Genomic DNA, 9,633 nt, shown 5'->3' on the forward strand with positions numbered 1-9,633 from the left:
TTCCCAAAAATGTGTTGTTTAGGAGTGCAAAGGCGAATTGAGTTACAGCATACGCGCACTTCACAGAGTAGGCGTTCCCTAACTGAAATATGCAAATACATGCTAGAATGCACCAATAGGCTCTCACTTGCTCGTGTTTGACTCTGCCCACCTCCCTGCTTGTTCTGCCTTCTATGATTCATTTGCTCCCATTGGAAACGACAGGCCGTGTTCTATTTTGGGTTGGTTCTAAAAATCTCTGACAGCACCAACAGCACAAACCATCTGCACCGTTCCTAGGCCGTCATTGTAAATAAGAATGTGATCTCAACTGACTTGCCTAGTTAAATAAAGGTAAAAAAAAAAAAAAAAAAAATCTATGTGTTTTTGTAAAATATTCGGCGAAAATTGTTAAAAGTAGTCATTGTGCATAGAGGTGTGTGGTTTCTTTAACTTTGCAATCATTGGTTTTTGTTTGACATTCAGTACATTTTAAAGTGAAATCTATGTGACTTACACCGTGGAATTGTCCTGAAATGGGAGAGCAACAGAAGCTCGAGGTGCAGTTCGAAGCTTCGTCCAGATGGGGCAACCTCGAGACCATTATGCGGACAAGACTAGTGTAATAACTTCTAGAGGTTTTACTTACAGTTTAAGTACGTTTTGTCTTTGTTTCTGATCAGAACAAGTTAATTATTTGAAGATTTTGTCCGCAAACTATTCAGTCTTGCGAAGACGAGTCTATAATAACAAAGGAACCGAAAATCTTAGTTGGGGTCTGAATCTTTTTTTAGTATCCTACAAACTGGCAATGGAAGATCCGGACACCAGAGCAATTCTTCCCGAAGATACTCTATCGTCTGTAGACGACGACATACCGATAAATGACACATTTTGTAATCACGAGGAGGTTGAGAATAAGGGACACATTTGCTATAGACGGCCGCCGTTCGCTTGCCCGCTTTCGGTTTCTGTTGAACCCGTGTTGTTCTTATCGATGTTCTCGCTGTCTCTTCAGTGGCCGCTGTCTACGCAGTACCTATGGGACCGCATCAGTGAAGACGTGGGTTACAACGGAACAAAAGGAGGAGGATGTGCCAACACTTCTGGGTCCCCAGACCCACTTCAAAAGGTGGGGGACTATCACTCCTGTTCTTGTGTGCACGCTTTTATTCCAGCCTAGCACTAACACGGCTGGTTTAGCAAATAAAGGTCTTGAATGATGATTAAATAATTGTTTAATTGGTTGAATAACATCAAATAATAATCTAACTTCACGTTTAACATCTTAATGATCATTATAATAAATGTTAACCTTTATTCAACCAAGTTAGTCTAGCTGAGATAAAAATCTATTTTTTAAGAGAGACATGTATGGGATCAATATCATGCCAAATGTATTGTGAACACACAGCATGTATTTTGTGTTCGTGTATCATGATCTGTACAAATAAGTACCAATCCACAAATGTAAATCACCAATCCACAAATGTAAATCACCAATCCACAAATGTAAATCACCAATCCACAAATGTAAATCACTATCCACAAATGTAAATCACCAATCCACAAATGTAAATCACAATCCACAAATGTAAATCACAATCCACAAATGTAAATCACCAATCCACAAATGTAAATCACAATCCACAAATGTAAATCACTATCCACAAATGTAAATCACAATCCACAAATGTAAATCACCAATCCACAAATGTAAATCACTATCCACAAATGTAAATCACTATCCACAAATGTAAATCACTATGCACAAATGTAAATCACTTTCCACAAACAAACACGATTTGATTTGTATATCGATATATTGCATTAGATTTTTTTTATTACTACAGATATGCAGGTCATTTCCAAGGGCCTTAAGTAAAATGACTACCATAAGATTTGTACATAGGAGAGATATGCGCAAACATGACAGTTATGGCAAATGATGTACATTTCTTGTGTTACTTTTTGATTGATTAGATTTTTTTAAACTTTAGTTTAGTAAATATTTTATTTAGTAAATATCTATTTCTTGAACTGCATTGTTGGTTAGGGGCTTGTAAGTAAGCATTTCACTGTAAGGTCTACACCTGTTGTATTCGGTGTATGTGACAAATTTGATTTGATTTGATACACATCAATATTAAAAGCAGCACGCCAGTAAAGGACATGTACATGACACAGTTTAAAAAACTAATAGAGTGCAATACATCAAACGACGGCCAATAAAATAAGTATCAAAATACTTAATGTAAGACAGAATCCTTCCTTACATACTGCAACGCCAACTAGTGACATCAGGTGACAACTAGATGTCTCAACAACCAGTTCATCTATTTGTCCTTTGAACTCCTCTTGGGACACCAGGTACTGGAGTTTTAGGTTGGCATGCAGATAACTGACCATGACAGTGAACTGTTTGCTTTCATCATAACTCAAACCATATCCTCTCATCATTCATCAGGAGGTAGAGACCCTGACAGCCCACTGGAACCTGTACATCAACTTGGGAGGATTTGCAGTGGGGCTGTTTGTGGTGACTCTGCTTGGCTCCTGGAGTGACCAGGGGGGCCGGCGGCTCGTGCTCATCCTGCCCAGCCTGGGTCTGGCCCTGCAGGCTGGAGTCTACCTGCTGGTCATGTACCTCAAGCTGCCCGTGGCCTGGTTCCTCCTGGGCAGGCTGCTCTCAGGCCTCTCAGGTAGGGATATGTCCTGTATTGATAAGAAGATGGGACACCATTATGTTAGCTTCAGGAAGATCTTTACTAAGATATAACCAGATAATACATCATGTCCAACTCAAGTTTTTCATAATCAATTAGTTGCTCGGGCCAATTAATCTGCTTTTTTTAAACACTGTTTTTGATCAATGTGGGCATCCTTGACCGACTTATCGATTAATCAACAAACTCATCCTTACTCTCAGGTGACTTCAACACCATCCTGGCAGGCTGCTTTGCCTATGTGGCTGACACCAGCGACAGGGGCTCCCGGACGTTCAGGGTGGCAGTGCTGGAGGCCTGTCTGGGACTGGCTGGCATGCTGGCCAGTATCATAGGGGGGCAGTGGCGGCGGGCACAAGGGTAGGATATATCATGTTAAGATGGCCCAAGGTAGCTACCTGTGGATGAAAAACATATCACTCTCATATTCTTCTTCAATTCATTTTTTGATTACAGTATGTTTGTAAGCTTCTTAACTGGATAACACTTATACCTCTCATGGGGACTTGATCCATACTGAAATAACCAAATTCCCCACCCTTTCTTTTCCTCCCCAGGTACATTAACCCATTCTGGCTGGTGCTGGCCACTAACCTGGCTGCTGCCCTCTATGCCTACCTGTTTGTACCTGAGTCCGTCACCCCTGACCCCAGCGCCAAACTCTTTACCACCCGTCACCACCGCGCCGTCTACCGCCTCTACTCTGCACTAGGCGACCCCACCGAGGTCGGCAGTTACACAAAATGGAGGAGGTACAAACTGTGGCTATACATCTTCTGCTTCTTCCTGGTGGTGACGGTCCACTTTGGCAGCCGCGAGCTGTATGTTCTATATGAGCTGAGCTCTCCCCTGTGCTGGGGCCCAGGGCTGATCGGCTGGGGGTCTGCAGCCCAGAACCTGGCCTACCTCAGCAGCCTTCTGGGGTTGAGGACCTTGCAGCGATGCCTAGAGGACTCCTGGGTGTCTCTGGTGGGACTGGCCTCAAACATGACCGGCCTGGTGGTCATCTCACTGGCCAACACTACTGAACTCATGTTCACAGGTGAGAGGCTATCCCAGAAAACAAAACGAGTTAAAATTACATCATAACAACCAGATTACAATCAGTTTAGAGTTTACTAGATGTGTTGACCTTTTTCACAGTTTATTATTAGTCTTAGTGAATATGTGCTCTTGGCTCAGCAAGCAACAGTATAAGTCATCAGTATTACCCGATGGTTTCTGGAGAACAGTGAACAGGGAGAAACGCTCTAGTTGCACACAGTAAGACACCTGTCTCCCAGAGTACTAGATCAATAAACCTGCCCTGGAGGACTTCTGTGTTCTCTCTCCTCCTGTCTGGTTTCTTCCACAGAGATCACACAGCTGGGTAGAGGTCACAAAACTCACTGCTTATTCACTGCCTTCTAGTGATGGTGATAGATTATACATGGAAAATCCCCTTCATCATTGTTGTGTGTCCATTCCCCAAGTAAACGTCCATAGTGTACCTTTAACAGGTAAATGTGTGTCTACTCCCCTTCTCTAACAGGCTATGGGCTGTGCTTCCTCTACATGGCAGCCACTCCAGTCCTCAGGGCCAAGCTGTCCAAGCTGGTGGGGCCTGAAGAACAAGGTGAGAGAGCGCTTTTAAAAGAAGGCCCTTAGCTGGGATATATTCACAATATGTCACGGCCTCTCATGTATACAGTTTCATAGTGCTCTATGACTACATCTATAAGGTGCTGTAAATGTTCATAAGGTAGCATAACACTTCATAAGAATATGCTTTAAGTGCTACGTGCTATTTCCTGTCCTGTGTGTGTTTCAGGTGCGTTGTTTGCGTCGGTGGCCTGTGTGGAGGGGCTGTGTTCCTTGGTGGCCAGCAGCCTCTTTAACTCTCTCTACCCAGCCACCCTGCACATCATGAAGGGATTCCCCTTCCTGTTCGGAGCCCTCCTCCTCCTCATCCCCACAGGGATCATTGGGTAAGTCCTTCCTTACCTGAAATTCCAATTTCAGTTGTCCTCATTTAAAACACTGAGGCCATAAATACCTTGTGATTCATGCATGTTGTTGTGTGTTTAGGATAGTTGAGTGTCGGGATCAGAGGACAGACAGAAGAGAGGACTCTGCAACATCCTGACACTGACAGACAGACGGGTAGTAGATAAACTTCCTAACATCACAGCTTGAGCCTGGAACGCCACAGCCTCTGCAGCCCTACATAGACCTTTTTACCAGTGTGCTGGAGAGGTAGCTGACTGTCATTAGACCACACAGAGTTTGGATTCCGTGGCTTCAAAACCAAAAGACCAAGACCAAAAAGCTGGAACCACCAGCCAACCCCCCATGTCAGACATCACTGTGCACTACGTCATCTGATACTAGAAGAGAAAGAGGTCTGAGTTCCCTGTTGTATTTTAAACTGAAAACCTAATGTGGGCTGACATACAATTGTGGTCAAATAATACCCACAGTACTATATCAAACTATCCAAGGGCATGCAGAAAATACATGACTCAGAAAATATGAAATTCAATAACAGTGCATCTCAATGTCACCATAGCATGCGAGCAGCAGATAGATCGACTTTAGCCCAACTTGTCCAGACTCAACCATTAGTATCTCTGAACAAAGCGAGACCCATCCGTTTCTAACAGCAGTCAGGGAGTACTGAGTTACACTGCTTACAGTTTACTGTCATCCCTCCATTCAACAGATAGCCCAGTCTAACCCCTTAAGTGCCCTAACACAGCAACCCTGTCACCCCTCCATACTATACAATAGATAGGCAAGTCTGTGTGTGTGTGTGTGTGTGTGTGTGTGTGTGTGTGTGTGTGTGTGTGTGTGTGTGTGTGTGTGTGTGTGTGTGTGTGTGTGTGTGTGTGTGTGTGTGTGTGTGTGTGTGTGTGTGTGTGTGTGTGTGTGTGTACCAGTGTGCCAATAGATGGCCTAGTCTAAACTCCCTGCTCCCTAAAGTGTTCTCACATAGCAACACATGATAACCCCCCAGCACAAGGCCACGGCTAGCTCACACACACTGTCCTGGGTTCAACCCTCAGTAGCACAGGGGGCAACCAGATCTCTTATAACACATTTAAAAGGATGCAACAGAAGCTGAGGGGTTGCGGCCAGGGGGAGAGTTGAAGCATTACTGTCACTCAGTATTTGTGATGATATATTTTGATTTACTGTTAGGGAGAAGTAAGGCCTGTGATAGGCCTACTGGCTTTCTGTCTTCTGAAATCATGTAACCAATCATCAAATCAAATCAAGTTTATTTTATATAGCCCTTCGTACATCAGCTAATATCTCGAAGTGCTGTACAGAAACCCAGCCTAAAACCCCAAACAGCAAGCAATGCAGGTGTAGAAGCACGTGTGTTCAATGCACTGACTGGAAGTTGCTTTGGATAAGAGTTTCTGCTCAGTATTGTGAATTGATTTTATTGTCTGCACCGTACAGTATTACTGATTTTTAAATACTGTGAATGATATTTATCATTTTTAGAAAATGGAACAAATGAATGATTGAATCATGCCAATGATATATTTGACACTTAAAGTTAAGTGGCTTCTTATGAAATGTTATTGCCTCATAAAACATTTATAGCATCTTGTAGATGCTGATGTGGAAAGCCAATTATATATTTGATAACATTTAACTGGCTTCTTATGAAATGTTATTGCCTTATAAAACATTTATAGCACCTTGTAGATGCAGAAGTGGAACATATGAAACTCTACAATAAAGCAAGCCACAAAAGGTCATGGTATATGATGAGTGTTTCACAACTAGGGGCCTTCTGCCTCATGACTTACTGTTTTAGTATACCGTTTCATAATACCATTGAATCTATTAGCTGCTATGAAAATGTTAATAATAATAATAATAAGGCAATATAACGCTTCATAAGAATCCATTTCAAGTACAGTTTTGCACTGTATTTTAATGCACAGAAAGATTCACAGATTTACTGTATCCTGAGGTTAGTTGTTTTTATTGCGTCACTATAATGTAAAATGACAACAATACCTAAATCTTGAATAAAGAAAGTAAACAAGAACATGCCTATGTATACAGTATTTAATCAACATACCTGTATTAAGAGCAACACATATATTAAGGCAACAGGGGAAATCGCCCAAAAGAGCCATCAAAACAGTGTCAAGATATAGCTAGCAGTGCTGAGAGCAAATACTGTAGCTTGGGACTGAGGTGACAATTTTTGTTTTCCTTTTTCCCACACCATGTAGTACTGTGTGGGTACATAAGTATCTACTGTACATCACTAACAGATATGAATCTACAAAACAAACACGTCACTAATAACCTAATAATTCTATGTTTAAAGTAAAGTGTTAGCATTCCACTTCATTGAATTATAAATACAATAACCTGATGATTTTATCACTTCTGTGCTCATTTTGCAACACTTGGTTGGTAATATCTAAACTGATAATCAGAAACTGCATGATTGTTTTGTTAGATGTTTTTCTGATCATGTCACAGATAATAGTATAGACTTCAAATGATTTAGACAGGGGTGGTGCATGCTGGTCTAAAAAGGATCCTCAATGTGAGCCATGTATACAGTATTTAGCGCTGCCCTCAATGTGATATCATTTATCTACTGAATTGCTTCTATCCAATAGATACAAGCCAGTAAACTAAGGCTGACTGTCAAGCAGCCAAATCAATTACAGAATCCTTTTGGCGTGAGGAAGGAATCAAACCACAAATCAGCATTGCAGTTACATCAGTTCAGCCGAACAAAGTAACGCAGCATGTTGTGACTGTATACTACAACACTTTCTGACAGGCAGGTGATGGAAGTGTTTTCATGGAGTAGCTTCAGCCTTAGGTGGTAGTGTAGATATTGTTTTTGTAAACTGATTGTATCTTTGTGAACAGTGAGAGAGAGTGTCTATCCGTTTTCACATGAGCAAGATACATTGATAATGGTATTTTTCATTGCCTCAAGTTTGGTTGAGAGAGAGAGTTCTTTGTGAACCCCTGATTGTCGTTGGGCAGATGAGTGTAAGTGTATAATGAGTATAGTTATTGTAGACCTCTTCTATCCTGGTGTCACGCCCTGCCCTTAGAGATCGTTTTTATGTCTCTATTTTGGTTGGTCAGGGCGTGAGTTGGGGTGGGCATTCTATGTTTTTGTTCTATGTTGTCTATTTCTATGTGTTTGGCCGTGTGTGGTTCAGAGGCAGCTGTCTATCGTTGTCTCTGATTGAGAACCATACTAGGTAGCCTTTTCCCACCTGTGTTTTGTGGGTAGTTGTTTTCTGTTTTGTGTCTGCACCAGACAGGACTGTTTCGTTTGTTCCACTTTTATTTTTTGTTCTAGTGTTCAGTGCTATTAAAAGTCATGAACATGTACCATGCTGCACCTTGGTCCTCTCCTTCTTCCTCAGACGAACGTCGTTACAGAACTACCCACCACCACAGGACCAAGCAGCGTGGTGTAATGGACTCCTGGACATGGGAGGAAATCCTGGACGGCAAGGGACCCTGGGCACAGATGGGAGAGTATCGCCGTCCAAAAGAGGAGCTGGAAGCAGCTAAGACGGAGCGGCGACGCTACGAGGAGTTGGCTCGAGGAGGCGTGCACGAGAGGCAGCCACAGAATTGTTTTGGGAGGGGGCACACGGGGAGATTGGCGGAGTCAGGTCATAGACCTGAGCCAACTCCTCGTGTTTGCTGTGGGGAGAGATTGACCGGGCAGGCACCGTGTTATGCGGTGATCCGCAAGGTGTCCCCAGTGCGCACTCATAGCCCGGTGCGCTACATCGCAGCTCCTCGCATCGTCCGGGCTAGAGTGGGCATCGAGCCAGGAGAGATGGTGCCGGCTCAGCGTATCTGGCCTCCAGTCCGTCCGGTGCCTCGGCCAAGGAAGAGGCCTCCAGCATGTCTCCCCAGCCTGGTGAGTCCTGGCCTTCCCCCAGAGCCAGGCCTCCTGTGTGTCTCTCCACTCAAGTGGTGATCCATGGCACGAAGCCTCCAGTGATGATCCATGGCACGAAGCCTCCAGTGATGATCCATGGAACGAAGCCTCCAGTGATGATCCATGGCATGAAGCCTCCAGTGATGATCCATGGCACGAAGCCTCCAGTGATGATCCATGGCAAGAAGCCTCCAGTGATGATCCATGGCAAGAAGCCTCCAGTGATGATCCATGGCAAGAAGCCTCCAGTGATGATCCATGGCACAAAGCCTCCAGTGATGATCCATGGCACGAAGTCTCCTGTGTCTCTCCACTCCAGTAACGCCCTTCAGTCCGGAGCCTCCAGCGACGATCCCCAGTCCGGAGCCTCCAGCGTCGATCCCCAGTCCGGAGCCTCCAGCGATGCTCCCCAGTCCGGAGCCTCCAGCAACGGTCCCCAGCCCGGAGCCTCCAGCGACAATCCCCAGCCCGGAGCCGCCAGAGTCGCCCTCCTGTCCAGAGTCACCAGTCGCCCTCCTGTCCGGAGCCGCCAGAGTCGCCCTCCTGTCCGGAGCCGCCAGAGTCGCCCTCCTGTCCGGAGCCGCCAGTCGCCCTCCTGTCCGCGGCCCGCCAGAGTCGCCCTCCTGTCCGGAGCCGCCAGAGTCGCCCTCCTGTCCGGGGCCCGCCAGAGTCACCCTCCTGTTTGGAGCCACCAGAGTCACCCTCTTGTCCGGGGCCCGCTGCGAGGGTCCCCAGTCCGGGGTTGGCGGCAAGGGTCCCCGCTCCAGAGGCGCCACATAAGTGGGCCAAGCTTAAGGTGGAGCGGGGTTCACGTCCCGCACCAGAGCCGCCACCGCGGATAGATGCCCACCCAGACCCTCTCTATAGGTTTAGGTTTTGCGGCCGGAGTCCTCACCTTTGGGGGGGGGGGGGGGGGGGGGTACTCTCACGCCCTGACCTTAGAGATCCTTTTTATGTCTCTATTTTGGTTGGTCGGGGCGTCAGTCTGGG

The 9,633-nt window shown here is 45.2% G+C and overlaps 1 protein-coding gene across 1 annotated transcript; it reads left to right on the top strand.

Moving 5' to 3' along the window:
* The first annotated feature begins 365 nt into the window (after positions 1-365).
* On the top strand, positions 366-6,757 carry slc46a1 (solute carrier family 46 member 1). The gene is made up of 7 exons (XM_055895823.1): positions 366-1,111; positions 2,447-2,681; positions 2,909-3,065; positions 3,263-3,747; positions 4,237-4,320; positions 4,516-4,672; positions 4,773-6,757. Exons 1-7 carry the CDS (start codon positions 791-793, stop codon positions 4,828-4,830), a joined length of 1,497 nt encoding a protein of 498 aa, XP_055751798.1. The 5' UTR covers positions 366-790; the 3' UTR covers positions 4,831-6,757.
* Positions 6,758-9,633: the final 2,876 nt, after the last annotated feature.

The sequence above is a fragment of the Salvelinus fontinalis genome, chromosome 33 (assembly GCF_029448725.1).
Source record: "Salvelinus fontinalis isolate EN_2023a chromosome 33, ASM2944872v1, whole genome shotgun sequence".
NCBI lineage: Eukaryota > Metazoa > Chordata > Actinopteri > Salmoniformes > Salmonidae > Salvelinus > Salvelinus fontinalis.